Source organism: Polyodon spathula, chromosome 1, assembly GCF_017654505.1.
Source record: "Polyodon spathula isolate WHYD16114869_AA chromosome 1, ASM1765450v1, whole genome shotgun sequence".
NCBI lineage: Eukaryota > Metazoa > Chordata > Actinopteri > Acipenseriformes > Polyodontidae > Polyodon > Polyodon spathula.
Window position 1 is genome coordinate 42,634,043 of NC_054534.1, and position 25,597 is coordinate 42,659,639.

The window sequence follows — 25,597 nt, forward strand, 5'->3', positions numbered from 1 at the left end:
GAGCATTGTAGTCACCCTTCACAGTCTATGAAAGATTATTCACCCATAATCTTTCCAGTCAATCAAAAAACAAAAACAAAAAAACAGTTTTGGAAATGATAAGGTTTAAAGTAATCTTCAGTATGAGATTCTGATACGGTTAGTTGTTTTTAGTTGTGTTTTTTACTTTGTTACTTAAGTGTCGAGAGGGTTAAACATGAATCATTTAGACTTCTGCAGAGTCCTCTACCAAGTCACATTTCTCTGTTTACTCTGACCAACTCCTTGTTTCGAAGAACTTTATCAAATTCACAACTTTGCAACTTTCAAAGTTAATGGGTGGTTAATTAGTTTTAGCATGACTAATTTAAGAAGCAAAAAGATTACACATCTGTTACTAAAAATATTATTTTATTAATGAGACTAAATCGTATTCTACACTCTGGAGATTTTAACTAGGGTTTTACTAGATGTAGACTGCTCGTTAAGCATTAAGATTCAGCATTTACGTTAAAACTCTGCTACGCCATCAATTATCCAATACCAATCTAGTTCATACAACTTTTTTGGAAACAACTAAGTGCAGTATAAAGAAAAAAAAAATCACTTTAAAAGAATGTGAAAAACATTAACACATCACTTAAAGTAGTTAAATAAGAAATAAATTAAGTAAACTTAACCAATATTGAAGAACAAGCTATGACTGAGTTGTTAATTGATGATGATATAAGTATAAGACCAGCAGATAAAAGTTCAGGAATAGTGATAATGAACACAGATGACTGTATGAAATCTGTAGAATGTGAATTAAATAATGCGGATACATATGAAGAAGTTAAAATGAATAAGATCAATAAATCGGTAAAAGAGGTTAAGGACTTTGCAGGGAGACTATACAATAAAGGCATTATTTCAAAAGAATAAAAACATATATAAATGCAGCCACATAATGTGCAAAAACAGGCCTAGCAAGAGGAAATCCTAAAGAAAATCGTCCTATGCGAATGATAGTCAGCACGGTTGATAATCCAACACACATAATATTTGGCATGTTTTTAAAGAAAAAGTCATCAGCATATTTGACCTTTGAGACTGTTTTAGTAGACCTGGGCAAGGCGGTAATGAGGCCAGTGCAAAAATGACCACTTGGGTTAAACTTGGTGTGTGCACTGGGGATTTCTTCTCTGTCAACACGTCTCCATTGCAGATTTTTTACAAGCTCACAGTTTCATGGGGGAACAAATTACCAGGGCACAGCCCTGCATTTTTAAACAGGCCTCATTGCAATTCCAGTCACAAAGGTCTAATTTTGCTGGTGACTTTTTAAAATATGTTTAAAAAAATTAAACTGTAATAAATGATGATTAATAGCATATGCCATGGGGATAATAAATGGTTGCAACATATTATGCAAATTCATAAGGATTAAAGTATTCCTTTAAGACTTATGACAATAACTTGTCCATAGGTTGAATTTTAAGCTGACAGCCTGTTTTTCATTAGGAAACTGCCATGTCCTATGGAAAAAAAATAAAATAAAAATTGATGGACTAAAAATGGTTCAGTAGTCAACATTATACTTTTTGCCTATGTAACAAAACATTGCTGTTTTGCCACCAAGTAATGTAACCATTTCCTGTTCACTGTAAGTAATCCATTTCATGGATTTTGGCACCCAGTAAAAACAAACCCAACATGCCACCGCTCCAGTACATAAAAACCGATTCTGTTGTTTTTGTTGTTTGTTTTCTAAATAATTATTTTAAAATCAGAATTCAGTTTAGCTTGGCGTGTGAGTTATCTGGTTGCTTATGTTAAATGACTTGACAGGCTCTGTATAGGGGCCAGAGTCCAATGTGCTAAACTAGCATCTTATTGTTCTTGAAAAAACATATACTCATCATATATATGCAACATTTTCAGATTATTGTACTTATTAAATGCATGTAAAGCAATAGTGTGAAACCTTTGCTCTGCTAGATCCCTGTTCAGGTCTTGTAGTTAAGGACAGTTCTAAAACTAGAAGCCTGACTACATACAGTATGAAATTACCTCCGTGCCTCACAGAAGTAGAATTAAGGCTGCTAAGTTAGTTCATTTAAATGGGATCAAACATGCTGATGTGTGACATCGTCATGCTGAGAGAATGACATCCATTTGTCTCTAAATTACTAAATATAATGGCAATTCTTAAAGGGTTCAGCTCCAGTCTTCATTATTTTAAGTAATTTTAAGAACTCCACCAAGCACAAATGAAGGAAATGTAGACAGCAGACTTGTAGTCGAGTCCAAACCAAGTCCCGAGTCCGAGTCACGAGGCCTTGCTTTCGAGTCCGAGGCTTTGAAGCAAACTCAAATTAATTTTCATTCAAGTAGTGGGGGAACAGTTTACTTAACGGACCTTGTCTTATATCCCTCAGAAAAAATACACAAATAATAAAAATAAATAAAAAGGATGATTTTTGATGTATTTTTTCTAGCTAGATTATTCTATTTGCATGCCTTTTTCAACATGCCTGTCACTGTCTTCTTTTCTTTTGGAATTGGAATACTGTTTGAATGCTCCTGAAGTTTATAGATAAGCTTCAAGTTCAAGTTTGTGGACGTTGTTTTTCACTTTAATAGAAGACGTGATCTGGACTATAGCATCTACCTTGGCTTTAATTCAGGTAAAATCTGACTACATACAGTAAATCTGATTTAAACATTGCTGGAACTGATACTGTGTTCTTAAATAGAATAAAACATGTTTTATTTGTTTTACAAAACAGAAACGTTAGATTTCACTTTCATTCAATTTGCACTTTTATTAAGTCTAATACAGTAACAATGTATTTTTTATCTTTTCTCTTTTACACAAAAACATTTATGTATGTTAAACAAAATCAAATTATGTATTTTTCAGTTTAAGAAATGTATTTCAACAGTGTTTAAACAACTTAGAACACTGTTTAAAGCAGTGAAGAGAAAGGCTTGTTAAAAACCAAATAATTATTTACTTGTTAACCAAGCTGACATTAGTTATTTGTTATGCAACTTAGGCTTGAGACACCTAGGTTTGAAAGACGCTTTAATAAATTAAAGCTATTATTATTATAATGTAAAAGAGAGAGAAAAAAAAAAAGCCTCCCATCTTTGCAAAGGTTGCAGTTGGATTTGTGGCTTCCAATTTCTTATTCTTACTATGATTGGCTGCAACGACAACATGGCTAACCAGTGATTAGATAATGTTTTTTTAGGTGAGTTTTTATTGTGCACAGTTTCCTAGTAACTGAAGACATTATATTCTGAGAGATGTAGTTGATGGTGGAAGTTTGAGTCTTCTGCGGTTGTGAATCTAGTCCCACAAGTAGTTTTTTAAAAGCTAGCACATGGTTTGAATATTACATGACTGTAATTTAGTGCGCTGTGTAAATCTTGCAGTGACAACCGATGTGACTAGAATCAGTCAATTCAATGGGAAGTTATCAAGAAAAATAATCTCACAGGACTGGGCCAGTAGGTACCTACTAGCCTCAATCAAACAGAACACCAACTAAACTAAATTACTATTTGTTTATTAAACATAGTATACTCACAAACCAGAAGAAAAATATACCATAGAACTGCAACAAACCAAGTAAAATAAGTTTTTAATCTCTTTTTTCCCCCACAATAATTGCTCTCAAGGTTTCCACACTGGCTTTCAATAGGATTAAAAGTGAGCATGCATAATATAAACCTCTAAATGAAAGCCCATTAAAGTGCATGATTCAGACCTACTCTACCTATTGGGATGCGAGTCTATTTAGATTGAATGGCAGAGACAACATTTTATTTCTACGTCAAATGTCTGCTTTGTTCTGGGGCCAGGCTCTTCATTAGTTTTAATGACTTGATTTTGACTTTATTATCTATGTGTAACAACATAATGTAATCTAGCTGTCTGTCGTAAATCAGTGGATATAGTATGTTGAGAATAAAGTGTACTATGTTATATGCTAACTTGTCTGTTCTTCAACCTAAAGGTAAGTAATGTGCTTTTGTGTAAGTCTAATAAAAGTACCAACACATGACTCTGGTTAACCGGTTATACATTTCCATTTAAGCCATTTCATACTTTGAGCTTTTAATTAATTAAACATCATTAACACTGCAGGCTAGGATGAAATAAACACGTAGACCAGTAACACATCTGTAGAGTGTAGATCTACATGTAAAACTGGGAGTGTAAAATATATGTTAGGACCCCAAGCTGAAGTACGACGCCATCAGCTTGGGGTTAATTAACATTTTAAGTTGCTGCCCACACTAATTTTAAACAGTTGCCTTTGAACTGGCTTAAAAGTGCTAAATACGGTTAGCGTCTATGCTACGAAGCACACTGTACTCGAGAACGGACTCAAGAGCACCAAGGGGTATTCTCAAGTCAAATTCTAAAATAGATCACATCAGGTAGTGCGGTTTGTAAAGTGTGGCACTGTAATACCAAACGTTTTTTGTTTATCCTCTCTGATGTTTTGGCACATGGACATTACAAATACAGTACTGGCAACAGGCACCTGAAGGAGCTATCGATACTGCTGTACCGTATACAATTTCTGAAGCTTGTTGTAAAATGGTGGCTCGTGGAGCGACGAGATCAGATGCCAAAATCAAGGCACATTGACATCTGGAGCAATAAAAACAAAACGCACACATTATGATAAAATGTGCCTTGTGTTTTGAAGAAACAAAGCCATAATATTCATGTTAAGAAGCGCTATGTCTTCTGAGGGCATGGCCTCCATATTTGCTGGGTTGTAAACATAAAATACAGTGCATGATGGGATAATGTCATACTGAGTCCCACAACCCACTGTGATTAAGCCTGACTAAACATGAAGTGGTACTTTAGTCTGGAAGCTTTGAGCTGGATTATTTTAAAAGGTTTTGAATGTGGTTCTTGAAACTGGTTATGTAGTGTGGACAGGGCCTAGAAACCCAGCATCTTTTTATATTTGGCTTGGGTTGTCTTGCGGATGACCCCATCGCGGTGCACACAACTCACTTTATCCGAAAACGATCTAAGAAGATCTGATACCAGAAGATTTGGTCCTCCCTTCAGGTCAAAGTAAGACTGGTTTGAATTATTCTCCAGGGTAGCCCCAAATGTGTCAAACAAGGCTACTTTGGAAGTAAAATAAAAAAAAAAAAAAACATAATTTAGTAATAAATACATTACAGACCTATGCTTTCAAATAAAATTATCAAATCTTCAGCTGTATTTATTTATTTTACTTTACTAGAAGCCGATTTGAGTTATGTGTTTCACACAACTGGGGCTACCCTGGGGCTGGTTTTTCAAACATCTAAATAAAAAGGATCTGGATTTTGTAATCCTGTATTTTGTGATTGAGATTACTGTTGCATTATCTGAATAGTTTCGTTCCAGTTTTTCAAAAAATTGCTTGTCTAAAGAAACGGACCGTACAGGGACTGTACCAAGCTAATTAAGCTCTTCCATTGAAATAATATTCTTCCTCTTATGCTGCCATGGAGACGGCTATCAGTGTTTCAGCAGCTTATCCACAAAACAGATGGCTGCTTTAAATAAGATTTTGTACCTAGCAGTGCACAAAACAATACAGAGCTCTATATTTTGTGCCTTAACAAATCTTTTTAGCATGTTGTCCTAAAGAGCTTTGAAAATAACTGTTGCTGTAGGTATAATTTCTTTCTTTACTTTATGCTTCTGCTTTTTAATAGTATTATAATAAATATAAGATACTGCAGAATATTTGTTACTGCCAGTGTTCCTTGTAAAACCACACAGAGAGATATAGGGCCCTATTCAAACAAATGTAAGGACTATTTGAAGAATGTTTTGTGCAGGAATTTGTGTGTGTGTGTGTGTGTGTGTGTGTATATATATATATTTTCCCCAAGTAATTTACCTTTTCCTAGCTGTCTGAGAAATAAAAGTTCAGTTTCACTTTTCACAGCTAAGGTAATGTTTGACTTTTTATTTGATATTTGTGGTAATTCGATAGCTAAGTCTTTTAAAATCATCGTAAACAAATCTATGAATGACACAAAGATGCTTTAACCTGTGCTGTAATAAAAAGATAGATTAAAATATGAATAACATGGACTCAATCAGGTGACCATGGACTCACAGTCAGGTTAAGCAGGTGTTCTCATTGGTAAACAATGACTAAATATTATTGTTGTTATTACAAATACATGAAGCAATTAAATTGTTGTCACAAACCCTGGCAGCAAGTGTTCAACATCTTCTCATTAAACTACAAATCAAAATACACACAATTCATAACTAAGTCTAAACAAAACAAGTGTACAATACAAAAAAGTGCCCAATTGTAACCTTTACATGACTTAAAGACATATAACAAAGGAGATCCTGAGGTTTCAGCTACTAACTGTAGTCTCATCAAGTGTTCTGTCTCCCTCACGAGTATAAAGACTCCAGTTTGTTTTCAGATTTGATCCACTCGGAAGACTGATCTCTCCTGCCATGATCTGATTTCAATTTTCAGAATTTGTATACTACTTAAATTTCGGTTGCAAAAAGATCTAACAATTCATGTATTTATTTACTTAAGAATACCGTACCAAGGATGAAAATAGCATTTCGAGGTTTTCCTACAGTATGGCTGACAGTCCACATTGTATAGGTAACCAGCTAGGTGTGTCTTATTAAGCCTATAGTAAAATCCTGGAATAACTCAAACTGCTATGCATTGGGATCTGTATTTTTAATAACTGCCTCTTCATCTAAACATAGTTATCTGGGCTAGAAGCTGGAAATGTGTGGCAGTAAGATCAGAGTATTTCCAAAAAATATTATTATTATTATTATTATTATTATTATTATTATTATTATTATTATTATTATTTTAACAGAGGAAAACCGAAGCAAAATAACAATAATAACTTCGATATCTGTTTCATCATCTGTATGAATAACTCTCGTCGTCATATTCCAGTTCCTCATCATCATCGTCCTCCAGCAGTCCGTATTTAAATTTGTGGTAGACTGTGCCATCCTGTCCCATGTACACAATGTCATCATCCTCATCTTCTTCCTCCTCCTCCACACTGTCAGTGTACTCTATCCCGTGTTTCTGGCGGTAGCTGCTGCTGCCTCCACTCACCCTTTTGGGATCGAATGAAGAAACAGGCTTGGAGTAGTTGGCCAGTTTCTCATACCCAGATTTCTCCTTGGGTTGGCCCTTGGATCTGGATCTCAGGAAGAAGAAAACGCCTCCTCCCATGGCCAGGATAATCAAGATGGAGGATGTGATGAATAGAGCTGGTCTGTTGCTGTATTCCATTTGCTGGAGAATAAAGCGAGACCGAACAATGCACTCCTCTGTGGGAAGACAGCCACAAAGATTGTGTTACTGAACGAGAACTGTTAACCACCACTTATTACTTTTCACTGTCCTTTTGAGACTGCTCTGTGGAAAACCATTAATAACAGCTGCTGTATCAAATAACAATTACAGCATTGCTTCAGAAGCATTACAAAGCAGCTTTAATAAGGTGGCAACAAAGGCCAGTGCAGAGGTAGGCAACTCTGGTCCTGGAGTGCCGTTCCAGTCCAGGTTGAAAGATCAAGTCAGTATAAGTCTGAAATTACAGTTTCCTTAGCTAATGTATTCTTCTTGTGCTGTTTTAATTATCACATCCTGGTGACTGCAGTGGATCCTGCAGGGGGACATGCTAATGGTTACACTCTGGTGTACCAGATGAAATTAGAGAGAAGACATGTTTTAGAGCCCCTTAATGCTTAGCTTGCTTAATTTAAAAAAGTTACCCGGATGTGATAACTGAAACAAAGAGAAAATTATCTAAAATGAATCTAAGCAAGAACAAACTGCCTCGGGATCTCAACATGGCAAATTGTTATGTCGTGATCACAGGATAGATTATCTCAGGATCTCAACGTACAGTTTGAAATGTCAAGTTCCTAAGATAATTTATCTAAAACCAAAAAAAAATGAAAAAAACATCAAGTCCTTAACGAGCTACTGCAGTTGAATATTGGTTGGCTCCGAACAAAACAATAGCAGCATAAAGGAGAGCAGGAATGGTAAGATACAGTGGCTTGCGAAAGTATTGACCCCCCCCTTGGCATTTTTGCTATTTTGTTGCATTACAACCTGGAATTAAAATTGATTTTTATTTGGATTTCATGTAATGGACATATACAAAATAGTCCAAATTGGTGAAGTGAAATGAAAAAAATAACTTGTTTAAAAAAATTTTAAAAAAAAATAAATAACGGAAAAGTGGTGCGTGCATATGTATTCACCCCCTTTGCTATTAAGCCTCTAAATAAGATCTGGTGCAACCAATTACCTTCAGAAGTCACATAATTAGTTAAATAAAATCCACCTGCAATCTAAGTGTCACATAATCTCAGTATATATACACCTGTTCTGAAAGGCCCCAGAGTCTGCAACACCACTAAGCAAGGGGAACCACCAAGCAAGCGGCACCATGAAGACCAAGGAGCTCTCCAAACAGGTCAGGGACAAAGTTATGGAGAAGTACAGACCAGGGTTGGGTTATAAAAAAATATCCGAAACTTTGAACATCCCACGGAGCACCATTAAAGCAATTAGAGAGGGCCGCTCACCAAAACTCACGGATCAGGCAAGGAGGGCATTAATCAGAGAGGCAACAAAGAGACCAAAGATAACCCTGAAGGAGCTGCAAAGCTCCACAGCGGAGATTGGAGTATCTGTCCATAGGATCACTTTAAGCCGTACACTCCACAGAGCTGGGCTTTACAGAAGAGTGGCCAGAAAAAAGCCATTGCTTAAAGAAAAAAATAAGCAAACACATTTGGTGTTCACCAAAAGGCATGTGGGAGACTCCCCAAACATATGGAAGAAGGTACTCTGGTCAGATGAGACTAAAATTGAGCTTTTTGGCCATCAAGGAAAATGCTATGTCTGGCGCAAAACCAACACCTCTCATCACCCTGAGAACACCATCCCCACAGTGAAGCATGGTGGTGGCAGCATCATGCTGTGGGGATGTTTTTCATTGGCAGGGACTGGGAAACTGGTCAGAATTGAAGGAATGATGGATGGTGCTAAATACAGGGAAATTCTTGAGGGAACCTGTTTCAATCTTCCAGAGATTTGAGACTGGGACGGAGGTTCACCTTCCAGCAGGACAATGACCCTAAGCGTACTGCTAAAGCAACACTTGAGTGGTTTAAGGGGAAACATTTAAATGTCTTGGAATGGCCTAGTCAAAGCCCAGACCTCAATCCAATTGAGAATCTGTGGTATGACTTAAAGATTGCTGTACACCAGCGGAACCCATCCAGCTTGAAGGAGTTGGAGCAGTTTTCCCTTAAAGAATGGGCAAGAATGCCAGTGGCTAGATGTGCCAAGCTTATAGATACATACCCCAAGAGACTTGCAGCTGTAATTGCTGCAAAAGGTAGCTCTACAAAGTATTGACTTTGGGGGGGGTGAATACTTATGCACGCTCAAGTTTTCAGTTTTTTTGTCTTATTTCTTGCTTGTTTCAAAATAAAAAATATTTTGCATCTTCAAAGTTGTAGGCATGTTGTGTAAATCAAATGATACAAACCGCCCAAAAAATCAATTTTAATTCCAGGTTGTAAGGCAACAAAATAGGAAAAATGTGAAGGGGGGTCAAAACTTTTGCAAGCCACTGTGTGTATATATATATATATATATATATATATATATATATATATATATATATATATATATATATATATGTATATGTATGTGTATATGTGTGTGTGTGTGTGTGTGTGTATATATGTATGTGTATGTATGTGTGTGCATGTGTGTGTGTGTATGTATGTGTGTGTGTGCCTGTGTATATATATATATATATATATATATATATATATATATATATATATATATATATATATATATATATATATATATATATATATATATATATATATATATACACACACACACACACACGCACGCACGCACGCACGCACGCACGCACGCACGCACGCACGCACACATAGTGGCTTGCAAAAGTATTCAGACCCCTGACCAATTCTCTCATATTACCGAATTACAAATGGTACATTGAAATTTCGTTCTGTTTCATATTATATTTTTAAACACTGAAACTCAGAATCAATTATTGTAAGGTGACCTTGGTTTTATGTTGGGAAATATTTTTATATTTTTAAGAAAAATAAAAAACTGAAATATCTTGCTTGCATAAATATTCAACGCCTGTGCTGTGGAAGCTCCCAGTTTGCACCGATGAAAGAAATTGCCCTAACGAGGACACAATTATCTTACCATTGGCCTCCACCTGTGAACCATTAAAGTTGCTGTCACATTTTCTGGATAAAAACCCCACTGTTGAAGGATCATTGGTAAGGCTGTGAATCTGAAGGAAAATGAAGACCAAAGAGCATTCTACAGAAGTTAGAGATAAAGTAATACAAATGCATACATTAGGGAAAGGGTACTTAATCAGGAAGTGGAAGCTGCATCACACCACCCAGGCACTGCCAAGAAAAGGCTGTCCCTCAAAACTCAACGCTCAAACAAGAAGGATACTTGTGAGAGAAGCTACAGAAAGGCCAACAATCACTTTGAAGGAGCTACAGAGTTCAGTGGCTGGGAGTGGAGTAATGATGCACCAGTCAACCGTATCAAGAGCTCTGCATAACACCGGCCTGTATGGGAGGGTGAGAAGAAAGAAGCCGTTACTGAAAAGTACCATCTGAAAGCACGTCTGGAGTTTGCCAGAAAGCATGAGAGTGACTCAGCTGCGATGTGGGAAAAGGTTTTGTGGTCAGATGAGACCAAGATAGAGCTTTTTGACCACAACTCAAAGCGCTATGTGTGGCGCAAACCTAACACTGCCCATGCCTCAAGACACACCATACCTAGAGTGAAGTATGGTGGTGGCAGCATCATGCTGTGGGGATGCTTCTCATCAGCAGGGACTGGGCATCTTGTTACAATTGAAGGAAGAATGGATGGAGCAAAATACAGGAAAATACTGCAAGAAAATCTGCTTCAGTCCGCTGAAAAACTGAAGCTTGGGAGGAAATTCACCTTTCAGCAGGACAATGATCCCAAGCACAAGGCCAAAGCAACATTGAAGTGGCTCAAGAACAAAAAAGTGAATGTCCTACAGTGGCCCAGTCAAAGTCCTGATCTCAATCCCATTGAGAATCTGTGGCACTATTTGAAAATTGCGGTCCACAAGGGTCGTCCAACCAACCCGAACAACCTGGAACAAATCTGCCAAGAAGAATGGGCCAAAATCATTCCGACACAAAGCTGGTATATACTTACCCCAAAAGACTTAAAGCTGTTATTGCAGCGAAAAGTGGCTCTACCAAATATTAATGTGTGGGGGTTGAATACTTACGCAAGCAAGATATTTCAGTTTTTTATTTTTCTTAAAAATATTTCTCAACATAAAACCAATGTCACCTTACAATAATTGATTTTGAGTTTAAGTGTTTTAAAATAAAATATCGAACAGAACGAAATTTCAATGTACCATTTGTAATTCAGTAATATGAGAGAATTGGTCAGGGGTCTGAATACTTTTGCAAGCCACTGAGTATATATATATATATATATATATATATATATATATATATATATATATATATATATATATATATATATACACACACACATACATATATATATACACATACATATATATATACACACACACATATATATTAACTTCACTATAATGAACCTTACTTATAATGAATCCCGTTTTTAAAAATCCCAACCCAGGTTCTGGCTACCTGGATCAGAATCCTGTGTAGTATGAAACTATGTATGTGGGTCGTACCCAGGTTGATCCAGGTCCCAGCGATCCACCTCAGGATGTGGGTAGACATGCTTTTACCCAGGCTGAGCGAGACAAAATGCATGATGGACGTTTGTGAACCGACTCAAATAACAAACAGCCACACGTGCGTGAAGATTATATTTCTGCAAGGAACATTTCTGTTTTGTCTGTTTAGCCATATTCTTGTTGATTGAGACACAGCAAGAGCCAGATTGCAGCAGGGATGTAGAAACAATTGATCAAGCTAATAATAATCAAGCTTTGAGCTGATGGTTTAATCCAGAGAAGCTTGGATGGAAGCGTCCATATCAAGCTGCTTCCGGGGCATTGATACACACATTGTGTACTTATGTCTGTGACCCAGGTCAACCCTGCTTTATCATTGTGTCCTGGCTCGGGTAGGTTCTGACCCAGGTAGAGCATGCCAGTGTGAAAGGGGCTTTACTAGGATTGACCCAGATACAACAATCTCAATGCTAACTGACACTAAACTTTCTGCAGTGTGACTGTGTTATTCTCTCAGTGAAAACAAAGGCCATGTTGGCTAATTCAAAGATAACCTATTGCGAGTGACTTATGTGCAATCGTTGTCTGCCCGTCATCTTCACACAAACTGCAACCAGGCAACGGGCGTGAGGATGCTACTGCAAATAGTGGATTGAGAAAAGCACGAAAAACATGAAGCAATCTACGCTGGGTATTTTTTTCAAGAGAAAGGACATGTAATTACTGTATTCTTTCCTTTTTCGTTTCTTTACTGTTTTCTTTTAAACATACCATTTAAATGTTGAATTTAAATGGTCCCATTTCAATGTAAAGTAATCTTCATAAAGCTACTATACATTGATGTTCATTTGAAATTGGGCGTTTCTTCATTATTCTGATGCAGCAAATTGCCAAACCCTATTACAATGAACACCCTGATATAACATGCATTTCTCCAGGTCCCATGGGGGTTCATTACAGTGAAGCCTATATAATTTTGCATCACATTTTGCTTGATAAAGTCGAATGAAACCTGCCCAATTATGTTATGTTAACATATTGAATTACATACTGCTTTGTAGTTTTCCAAATGTGACATTTTTAAATCTAACATGAAATACTGTACTACTATTATAGCTTCCGATAGACGCTTGCGATAACATCGCAAATAAACATTTATTATTCATCTATTTTACTACGAGGAAGAAGTGTTACCTCTAGTCTCTGTGCAATTACAGCAGTCCACAGGCTGAGGAAGGGGAGAGTCACAGCAATACAGACATTGACCATCCTCCAGTGATATTAATGTACTTGCAGGGCACTCTGTACAGTTGTTAGGTCCAGGTCCTTTGCATTCAATGCAGCTGTCATCACATGGCTTACACACCATCTCTGGATCCTAGCGTGAATGATTGAAGGTACAGCTCGCATTGTATCATGAGAAAACAGCTTAAACAGTGATTACAGTAAAATACATATACAGTATTTAACAACTAGTTTGAAACTTTTTTCTGATCTCTGGACAAATTAGGCTATTCATATCTATGCAAGGTTAATATCTAAAATGTGTAAAATCAGCAAATGTATATTCCTCTTGATGGTTAAGAGATCTTTAAAACTTTTACCACCTAGTGCTTGAGACCACATTATGCAGTCATATGTGAATAGGAACCAAAACACATTTCAATATTAAAGACTTTTAGTCAAAATATTTGCCACGGAATTTATGTTAAATTCAGGTGTGCGTGTAACAACCTGTAACAAATATCTGTAACATTCTGAATCCATATGGACCAGCTCTAGTTCTATTCTGGCCAACGCTGTTTGGTCTATTCCAATCAGATATTGGATCTGAACAGAAAAGGGTTTGTCTTTAAAAAACAGAGATTCAAGGGTAAAGAATGAAAACAAGCTGGCTTTGAGTAACGAGACAGAGAAGGTTAAAATATGGATAACACATAGAATCTAACCTTGATGCAAATGAAAAATGTAAACATAACACTGTTTTGTCTGAGAGAATAATCCCAGAAAATTTAATCTATGGTATTTGGCCTCATGATTTGCATGCTTTATTGGTATAATGGTTTTATTACTGTATATAGAATTCTCTAACTTAATGTAATGTGTGTTTTATATAAAAAAAAAAAAAAAAAGAGAGTGATAGGTGGAGTCACTCTAGTTCATAATCATAACATCAATCATGTTCTTTTAATGGACACTTGAAACAACCAATGACAGCAGGGACCTCGATTTAGCTGTCCATTCAGAGAAGACGGATGTAGTCACGGGGAGTGGCGTTGTGGAAGCTCGCTTCCCAAGCGCGGATGAGAGGAGGTGTCAGTGTTTGAGAGCTATTACATTTAAACTTGAGTTTAAAAAAATACATTTACTTAAGCATTTTAAAAGCATTTAAAACTTAAAATAATACCTCTTCACTCAGTTATATCCTTGTATAAATAATGTTGTGTCACCACGCTAACGTGTTCAACAAGTGAAGAAGTGTTTTGTTTTTTTGCTTTTGAATCCCCAGGGCTGGAATTTGGTGGTAGGATATTGAAATAAATAGAGAATGTGTGATGAATTGTTACACATTGTAATAACCAGCAATCTGGACTCCTACTTAAACATTCAGACACCATTGTTCTGGTCTCTCACACTGCCATTAAGCAGTGCTGCTTGTGAGCGTGGGTTTTCACATGTCAACATTTTAATCAGCCCCATGCCTTTCTGTCCTGATTTATATTTATGTATGTAAGACGATCTCTGAAACCTTTGATCCTGAACCTAGCATCCTTGACAGGGGAGCCAGAGAGCTACTGGTGCTAAATTATTAAATACTGCCCTAATCAAGCCCCCCTTACAACTTCTCACACGCCATGAACCTTCTCTCCTGAGTAGGTGGATGAGTGTGGGTGGATCATGTGAGTAGCCGAGACCCAATGATTAACTATCATCATCTATGGCTGCTAGCAAATAAAATACTACTACTTCTACTACTACTACTAATAATAATAATAATAATAATAATAATAATAACTAAAAAATCAAACATGTCTACTGGTGCCAAAATGTAATGCCACTTGCACTATTTGAGGTATCCTGGTGCTAGAATACACTTTTGAACCTTGATATCCCATTGTTTGAACTGTCGGAGGAGGAGGTGGAGATAGACAGCGACTTGGATGATGATCCCTAATTTTGCTGAGTACCAAACCATTTCTGCTGGCACTCATGAGAGAATCTAATGATACAAGTTATGTGAACCCCTGATTATAATCTCTCATTATAATCATCTCTTATTACAAACCACTAGAAATGCAGTAAACATTCTGAAAAGTTGACATTTTAAAAATGAATGTAATCAATGCTAACACAAAAATGACAGCTTCTCCTCACTCTTTAATTAACCGTTAATCGGTCAAATAGTGTAATTGAATGCCTTTAACAGCAGTCATTTTGCAAAATGCCTGATTTCACAATATGCTTGTAACATACATACATACATATATATATATATATATATATATATATATATATATATATATATATATATATATATATATATATATATTATAATATATAATAATATAATAACTATGTTTATTATTTAAAAAAGTGATCTATACCTCAGTGACAGCATATTCCCCAGTTAGACATTTGGAAACACATATTCCATTTAAATTGTCAAAGCCAAAGTGACAGGAATCACATTTAAGAGCTCCTTTCTCTGCAAAGAAAAAAATAAGAAAATAGGCTTTAGCGTACTTGAACTGCAGTGTCTTTGGTGGAATAGTAGCAATTCTTACCTGACCAAAAGAAAGAATAAAGAGAAGAACTATATACAGTGTTATAAGCACAAAAGAAAAAGGCCACATTAAAATAAAGGTGCTAAAAAAATGGGCACTTGTTTTTGTGATTTTCTTGTGTGGTTTGTGTGATTTTCAATGCCAATAAAAATAGGATGTTAATGATAGCCCAAATTGTGACTGGTTTACCTTGTGTGACAGGGTGATAACCTGCATGTGGGCTCAGGTTTATGTTTTCTCTGGTTTACCTTGTGTGACAGGGTGTTAACCTGCACGTGGGCTCAGGTTTATGTTGTAAACCTGAATTGTTAAATTACCACATTCAAATTTATATGGGTTTGTGTTTGGAATATTAGTCTCTAAATATACAACAGTGTTTAAAAGTATTCATTGTTTTTGCCATAAAAGATATTACCTGGGCCCTCAAAAGGGTTAACTGCAAATTGTCATGTACAGAATGTCAGACAGGAGTCATGCTAATTGGCCCACACCCATCTAACATTGCGTTTTAGGTAATTGACTTTGAACACCTAAAAAGACAGGTGTAGCAGACTACAGGGGCTGATTTTCTTAGTGCATGAAAAAAACGGAAGTTAGCCAGAAGCAAAAGGCTTTGTGGATGAGAGCTAATACCAGCCACAATAATTATAGTGTTTATATTAGACAAAGTAGTTCATTGTGGTAAATCTATTTCGCACAGTCTCCGAGTGCAGTTACAGTATATTAAATTCCGTGAACCCACACTTACCTTTGCAAGTTTTACAAGTTGGATGACATCTAACACAAGTGTGTTCATCTGAGTTTTTGTAGTAACCCTCAGGACACGAGAAATAGCATCTTCCCTCTGCCCTCAGGAAGAAGTAGTTTCTCTGACAGGTCACACAGTCTGTGCGCTCACTCCCCACACACACTTTACAGCTTGGATCACATCTTAAACAATCTTCTATGGATGCATTGAAATAATATCTAAAAAAAAAAAAAGAATAAATAAATATATGTATAAAAAAAATTTTTATTTAATATAGTATGTATATATATATTTTTATATATATATATATATATATATATATATATATATATATATATATATATATATATAGTATATATATACTAAGCATAAGAAAGAAATAAACCTGTGTATTAACACTCAGAATTTTCACTGGTCTTATTTTTTTAAGTTAGGCTATATCATAAATAATGGCCTATTTAAAAAAAAAAGCTATAAAAACTATTAAGAACTACTTCAAAAAATGGATTTCGTAATCGTGATTATTTGTTATCTGTAATCCAGCAGTGACATTTTCTGAAAAACTGGAACAAAACTATCCAGATAGTGTAAAATGTAATCTCAATCACAAAATAAAGGATTACAAAATCCAGATCCTTTTTATTCAGATGTTTGAAAAACCAGCCCCAGGGTAGCCCCAATTGTGTCAAACACATAACTCAGATCGGCTTCTAGTAAAGTAAAATAAATAAATACATTTGATGGTTTGATGATTTTTTTTGAAAGCACACATCTGTAATGTATTTATTACTGAAATACTTTTTTTTAAATTTTTATTTTACTTCCAAAGTAGCCTTGTTTGACACATTTGGGGTTACCCTGGAGAATAGTTCAAAACAGTCTTATGAACATAAGAACATAAGAACGTTTATAAATGAGAGGAGGCCAGTTGGCATAGCTTGCTTGTTTGGTTGTTAGTAGCTTATTGATCCCAGAATCTCATCAAGCAGCTTCTTGAAGGATCCCAGGGTGTCAGCTTCAACAACATTACTGGGGAGTTGATTCCAGACCCTCACGATTCTCTGCGTAAAAAAGTGCCTCCTATTTTCTGTTCTGAATGCCCCTTTGTCTAATCTCCATTTGTGACCCCCTGGTCCTTGTTTCTTTTTTTGGGTCGAAAAAGTCCCTTGGGTCGACATTGTCAATACCTTTTAGAATTCTGAATGCTTGAGTTAGGTCGCTGCGTAGTCTTCTTTGTTCAAGACTGAATAGATTCAATTCTTTTAGCCTGTCTGCATATGACATGCCTTTTAAGCCTTTACTTTGACCTGAAGAGAGGGAGGTACTAGTGTACCTATGGTCCTTTCATGCAAATGATTTCTTATTTTAAAGAGATTCCAATGTTGTTTTATTATTATTATTATTATTATTATTATTATTATTATTATTATTATTATTATTAGTAGTAGTAGTAGTAGTAGTAGTACTTTATAATTAAATACTAGTGTAAATTGATATTACCGTACATTACATGTATTACATTGTGAGAATTCAATGGTCTTGATAGATTGGTAATTGGTTTGATCACTGCCAGACACTGTGCCAACATGGGACATACAAGATTTGGGGCTGGTTTCAAAGACCTTGATTAGCCCTAATCTTGGATTACTTTACCTAAAGTAACATTAGTTTGTCCAATATTATTACAAATTAGTGTATTAAAGTAAACAAACCATTTTTGTTAAACCATTGATTCAGACAAACACAAGGCGATACTCAACCTTCTGCGAGTAACCACTGCCCTCTAGTGGTACAAAATGTAATTAACTGAGAGAATTGATAACGCCAGTAACTACATATATGACAGATTCAGACTAACTGCACTAGGAAAGGGGTGACGTCCACGTGAATTGAGTAACCATTTCCAATGTTTTTCCAGTGTTTATTGGATATACACTGATTATTTATTTATTTTTGTATAATGGTGTTTATCGGTTAAAACCGAAAACCAGAAACCCTGGACATAATTAAAAAAAAAAACTATGTGAACAGAATTTACAAAATTATATCGCAAAACTCTACCTGAATTTTTGTCAGTACATGGACAACTACAAAGCACTATGTTAACGTAACATTATTCAGCTGGTTTCATTCGACTATGTATCAAAATTAGTTAATTCTATAGGGTGATGCACATGTACTGAATGTACTTACCCTGTAGCACAGCTCCTCGAACACTCAAATTGTCCATTGCAAGTCGCACAAGAACTGTGACAAGGAACACAGCGCCACCCGTCTTCATCTTTGTAGTATCCATCAGGACATTGAACAAGACAAGTATTATCTGAGGACACAACAGTAACAACTAACCATTTTCCAACGGAAATCATAGACTTCTTGAGACTGTAGTTGCATTACCTGAATGTATTCTTAGAATTTCTGTCTTTTAGCCAAAAAGATACCCCTGTGAAAGGCATAGGCATTGGGTAAACTACGCAACTGTTTATTTACTGTAACAAATAAATGCCGGTCAGTGAAAACCCCAAGCTGCACCAGTTGATCACGGTTTCTCTGTGCTTTTGCTATGTACTAACTGAGCTTTATAAACATGTTTTTTTTTTAAAATTATTATTATTATTATTATTATTATTATTATTATTTTTATCGAATCATGTACACATGAGGACTCACTCAGTAGATAATGGCTCTCTGTACAGCTAAGGCACTCATGCTGTGTAGGGCCAGTGCAGAGGTGACAGGTCTTGTGACAATGCCTGCAGGCTCCGCTCTTGTCTTGGTAGGAGCTCAGGGGACAGTCCCAGTGGGTGACACAATGCCCCTGCTTATTCTTCACCATCCCTTCAATGCATGTAATGCAGTCAGTGGAAGAGGAACCCATACAAGTCTGACAGGTTCTATCACAATCTGCAAGAAATGCACAAAGAAATTAGTTAAAATAGCAAACAACTGATCCGAATGGAGTAACACTATACATTTTTGTATCTGTTTATCAACCCAGTATATAATGTTTTAATTATCACACGTGACTGTTAGGTATGTTTAATAAAGTAATAATTTAGCTTTCTTTAAAAAAGCTTAAGCTATTTCTGAAATGATGACCGCATAAAAACGATCACTACGGTGCATTATTAATTTCATGCCTACTGAGGGTGTTTTTTCAAAGATTTGCAGTTGAAAATATCTAACAAACTTACTTTTTCATGGAAGAAATTAGCAGTGCACAGGTTTAGTGCACTCCTAGTGGCCGGTTATATACATGGATCATTACAAAGATTCCACCTTACTCAGGCTTGGTCAGAGACTGCCAATAAACTTCATTAAAAATGTCAAATATACATCAGCACTGCAACAGTGGTAACCTCACATCTAACCTCAATATATTTGTATGTATGTGCTTTATGATTCTTTAACATTTGCTTGGTTATACATAGATGAGTGTTGATGTGCATTAGTATTGAGCATGCTTTTTCCATACCCTGACAATCGCCATTGTCCAAGTGATGGTAGGTGCCGTCAGGGCATTCCTGGAAACACTGTCCTCCATACAACACTGCCCTGGAATCAGCACAACTGACACAATCATCAGGATCGGGGCCGTCACATTCTGCACAGTCAGAGTGGCAGCGGCTGCAATTCTGAGACCGAGTGTCTTCGTAAAAATGTGCAGGGCACTTATCGACACAGACTTGAAGATGGAGGAAGAAGTGGTTGTTGCACTCTGCAAGGAATAATTTTTTTCTATTTGTAAACTACACACACTACACAAAAAACCAATTTTTCTGAAACAAAACAATGTCTTTGGACTATTCAACCACCTCACCTGCAGTCAATTATCCCCAACATTACCTCTGCCAGTTCTAATGGCACAGGTGCCCTGCTAATGGTACTCTTCTGTTTCATGACTGTTATATGGTCACCTTTCTCATGTCACACAAAGCTTCTCTTTTAATTCCACCCTTGAGTTTCACACACTTGTGCATCATGTAAGTCCATTTGCTCCTCTAATGTTACATATTTTGTTAGTGTCTTTTTATTAAATGCCATCCTGCTGATTTGTCAGTGCCATCCTTTATAGACTTGTCTTCAGTGGGATTCTGCTTCTTCAGATATACTGATTATCTCAGATCTCATGGAATATATATATAAATTATTCCAGAAGCAAAAACATGAGCAGGTCGCTCACCATATTCACCTCCTGCCACACACTACTTATATTTGTGTTGCCGCCTATATAGGCGGATTTCTAATTGTACATCTATATGAATGGGAAATTTCAGCTGCACAACATTACAGTGGAAGTACACAATCGATTTTAAAAGCTTTTGCAATTCTGTTTTTCGATTCTGCCTCTCAGAAATAATACAAAGAGTATCTTCTGCACTCATGCTCTGTGTTTGCAGAGTTCTCCTTCTGCTGACTGATGACTCTCTCATGTCCCAAACAGTAGAGGGGCTTTACATGAAAACAGTCCATTGCTGGAATGGTATAGGCATTCATTCACTGATTTCTTTGTTCATTCATTTACTTATTGCTTGCCGTGACCAGCACAGGAGCATAAGATGACTGTGAGTACTAAACCACACAAAGTCCCACAGAAGAATAACACATGAGCATCTAAAACCCCGGGCAACATACTGTGTGCTGGCAATTCATACTTTAATGTGGCATTCATAATTAAATAAAATATTGTTTTTCTGACAAAATACACAATAGCCTCACAAAGCTACCTTTATATCTAAAGGTCATGGTTTATGGAAATTGTGATGTATCAATATACAGCATAATTCATGTATTTGATTTGACCTAAACCATAAGTATATTTTAAACTGAGTCCGAGACGTGAAAGCTTACCACTGCAGATGCCCTGCTCGTCACACTTCTTGCAGTCTGAGGTGCAGCGCTTGCAGTGTCCGTCCTCTGAAAAATGCTTCTCAGGGCAGGTTGTCAAGCAGCGGTTTTGGTAAAGCACATAATGCTGATGACAAGCCTCGCAGCTTGTGGAATCATCTTTGCATGCTTTGCATTCTGGGATACACTTCGTGCACATTTCCACATCTTCAAAATATCCACTGGTGAAAGCAGAGGAGTGGACAATATTAATAGGTTAATGGATGATAACAGCTCAATATATTATAGATATAGCCAGGTTAGAATGGTGTCTGAATTTTCTCTAAAACAGTGATCCTGTAACAGCATATCCACCTAAAACAATGCTTTTGCCTCTTATGAAAAATGGATGCCTACTGAGCCTCCAGCAGGCACTGTTCCTCTCATCCCAATATTATCCAAGCACCTTCCTACCCACCTAGCTCAGGGCCAGAATCTAAAATAAAATGTATTACAGTTGCAGTGAAAAGTATTGGCACACTACACTTAATATAAGTTAATTCAAGAAAAAAGGAATACAAGCATTTAGTGAACACTAGCCACTAATTAATAAGACAAAGACCAAAATGCACAATTTCTGGTAGTTTAATTTTCTTTATAAAAAAAAAAAAGGTATTGGCACTTTCAGATTAAAAGTATGTAAAAATGTAATTAATTAAAAAAAAAAAAAAAAAAAATAATATATATATATATATATATATATATATATATATATATATATATATATATATATATATATATATATTGAAGTTGAAAACCATTACAACGAAACTAAGCTGCATTGTACAATTAATTGCCAGAAAAAGAGGTAATTACTTCTAACATCTGTTGAAGGACATTTTGGCAACACTGCAGGTGGTGGTCAAGACAAAGGAGTTGGAGTCACGTTTGAGAAAAGCACTCATAGCAAACTACACAAAGGAAATGGCTACAGTACCAAAGAAAAAAATGGAATACCAACATCCACAATCAGAGCAATAATAAAGAAGTACCACAGAACAAATTCAACACTTGAAAGAAGTGGGACATCCAAAGAACATTACAGGCACTGCAGGTAGGCAATTCTTCAACTGTAGTCGTTTTGATGACACAAAGCAATTTTTTTTTTTTTAAGTGTGTTGATTATATGTTTTTGGTTTACCAAATAACAGAAGAACGTTTTGTGGATCTAGGCCATGTAATATCTTTTCAATAATAGGAGTTTTTACGGTATATTCTTGTTTGATGCTTTTGTATGTACATTTCATGGGTTTGTGCTTGTCCCTTCTCTAACTTTTTTTGTTTTGTTTGGTTTTGTACATTTTCACAGAAAATGTAACATAAATGAAACTTTCTGTGTGTTGTATTTACAATTAATAAAATATTTAACACTGTTGTCTGAATTATTTGGACTGTGAGTTTTCTTATTTATTTATTGTCAGAAATCTGGTTGTCCCCTTGATTTGCCGTCGTTGCCATTACAAAGCAGAAATAACAGATCAATAAAGTTTTATTGAGCTTTATTCAAGTGGTCACATGCAAATGACTGACCAGTAAGGAAGCACATGGAGCTGAACGAGGGAGCTTGATCTTTTGATGTCTATTCCATGAAGAAAACTTAAGGTAAATGTTATGCTACTTTTCAATATTAATCGGTAAAGCTCGTTTAACGTCAAATTCCCCCAAAATATGAGTTTGACTGAAACAAATTTGGATATAGGATAAACGTCAGTAAAACCACTCAATATTTTCTTTAATTTTCTTACCAAAATTAATCATTTAGAAATCTAATTTGTGTAGTATTTATACATACTGTCTGTCCCATCTCCGTTCGCTTTGAATGGCTGGCTCATCGCTGTCACTGCCATTTCACCCAGTTCTGACAGATCTCAATGCCTGAAGCAGCGCTAGAATGCTCTCATTCGTTTAAATTCCTGTCAATCATCAGACTGGCACCGATTGTGCACTTTCATTTGCCAGCTACAGTGTCTGTCATTCAATGTGCCGACTTTGAAATTAGCGGGTAAGGTGTAGGTTAGCTTTTGCTATATGTACGGTGACAGTTACTTGTTAGATTTAAAAATGTGGTGCAAGAGGAAAACACTAAATGAGTATTGTGCAGAATACAGTGACTTTTACGTGAAAACTGTAAAGAAAGGTGAGACAGGAGATGAAGAAAATATCCTGGTATTTAAACCAGTATATAAACTGTGCAAAGCAGAAGTCACCACAAAGGCAAACAGAATGGTTGAACACATGCAATCACAAGTTCATAAAATATGAAGGATTGTGCTCAGAAACCGTCTTAAAAAAAGTACAATGGAAGCTTGCTTGGTGAAAATGCTGGAAAAAAACAAGAATCAGTGGTGGTTTCCCACATGATTTAATGCGTGGTCTGTGTTTTGCAGCGATTCTGCTCAATGCTACTAGTTGAGGGAGGTGTCATGGAAACATGGTATCTGAGTCCAGCTGTGAGAGGGGGAAGCTCAGACCGAATATTAAGTGCAAGTTAGTTCTGTTCAACTGTCTGTTTTGTTCTGTGCATATTTTTACTAATAAATGTAGGCTATAAAAATTGTGTAATAAACACTTATACGCTGCGTTTTCTGTGGTTTATTTGAGACTTTTTTAAATTATTTTTTTTTAATTGTGTAGGATCTTTATCTATACAAGGCATAGCGCCGCACTGACCAAACTTCATTTCAATGTTGGTCACATGTTTTTATTTGCATGTTTAATAATAAAGAGGTTTCGCTAACAAGGGCATAAACAGTCCATTTTTTTTAAAAAGCATAAAGGTCAATTTCACCCATTCTCTGCTTGAATTGTAAAATAAAGATTGGGAAAAAAATAAAAATCGAATGGTAGCAAGCCTAGTAATTACCATTCATGCCGTAACATGTTAAAAAGGTGTCAGATTGTAAAATGTCTACAATTTAAGTTTACTAAGAGAAACTTTTGCCATTTTAGGTAGTAGGCCTGAGATCCTACTTTTTAGGCCTTCTTTTTAAAATGTAATTTCCACAACATGTCATTATCATCACACATTAGACTATTAGACTGTGGTGACAATGACACCAGCACGCTGGTAATGACAATATTTATTGTGTCATCAGTGCATTTTATCTTGCTTTCTCTTTTTTTTTTTTTTTTTTACAGAGGTGTGGAAAAAACTAGCCTAGAAAAAAAAGAATCATTTTAATTTAATTGATGGCCTATTTATCATTATCATAAACTTTGGGTTCAGGAAAAAAAATAAAACAGGATAAAAAAAAAAAAAAACTATGAAATAGAGCAGTCTAAACCTAGTGTCAGTGATAATATTGCTTCTGCCACTTTTTACCTTAAATTTCATGAAGCAAAAATGGTTATCAGTCACTAATTGTGCAAGTAGATTTTTCTACCATTTTGTCCCTTAGATATGTTTTTTTCAAAAATTCCACACTGCTGAGTTTATTAAAGGCTTGTCTAATTTGTTACCTTGAATTATGATATACACTCAGCACTCACATATCTAGCCCTACAAAATTTTGACTCCAGTGTTGGTTAAACGAGTGTGACGCATATCTGATTATTTAATCTGATTTGACCTGTATGCAGGTGAGCATGTTGTAACCTGCCCCCTTTCACCCAAGCAACCCCCTGCCCTGCACACACACATTTCGTACAAAGAAAAAATATCACTTGCGTTTGAGGAACTGTACAGGGAGACGTTCATTCTTTTATTGAAATTTGTTGGCACACAGGTTGGGGGAATAACAGCAGTAAAAAACTAAAACTTGTCAGTTTTTTCAGGGAACACATAAAAGATACATAGCTGAAAGGACTGTTTTAAGATAAGTAGGCTTCCATTTAGATGTACTGTAGTTGGTTTTGTTGGTATTTTCAACAGAAGTAGTATTTTAATTGAGAATGATATGATTCAGAAAATATTACTTGCCAAAAGAGACAACTGGACATGTGGACTGTAATACAGTACATACTTTTAAATCCAGTACGTATTGTAGCACTGTGTAAAATTCCCCATTAACGACCCAACAGCAAAATGAAATCAAAATGTTACCCATGCACAGAACTGCTTAAAAGGCAATGCAATTTAGCAAAATGTTAAAAATAACAATAACAACACAGTCTCCAGAATTAAAACCGTATCTAAAGCCAGTATTCAAAATTGCAGACTATAGTGCTCGATCAGGCCCTAATGCCACAGTTCACTTGCAAATGAAAATGCACAAAAACAACTAACTCATTAAAACAAATGCATTATAATATCTAAAACTGTTTAATGATGAACTTTTACATTGCCGTACCTTGTCCCATTCACTTTGTTTTTGGAGGAAGCACTGCAGTGCACAATAAAGACAGACTGATTTGC

General features: G+C 36.0%; 1 protein-coding gene across 1 annotated transcript in view; it reads right to left on the reverse strand.

Moving 5' to 3' along the window:
- Positions 1-6,879: 6,879 nt before the first annotated feature.
- Positions 6,880-25,597, reverse strand: part of LOC121318956 (proprotein convertase subtilisin/kexin type 5-like) — a 213,500-nt gene continuing 194,782 nt past the window's right edge. The window contains exons 30-37 of the mRNA XM_041256193.1: positions 21,208-21,425; positions 19,832-20,074; positions 19,027-19,260; positions 18,550-18,679; positions 16,357-16,574; positions 15,429-15,529; positions 13,018-13,201; positions 6,880-7,333 (exon numbers count right to left, since the gene is read on the reverse strand). Coding sequence (XP_041112127.1) covers positions 6,912-7,333; positions 13,018-13,201; positions 15,429-15,529; positions 16,357-16,574; positions 18,550-18,679; positions 19,027-19,260; positions 19,832-20,074; positions 21,208-21,425 — 1,750 coding nt within the window. The 3' untranslated portion in view covers positions 6,880-6,911. The remainder of the gene's footprint in view (positions 7,334-13,017; positions 13,202-15,428; positions 15,530-16,356; positions 16,575-18,549; positions 18,680-19,026; positions 19,261-19,831; positions 20,075-21,207; positions 21,426-25,597) is intronic.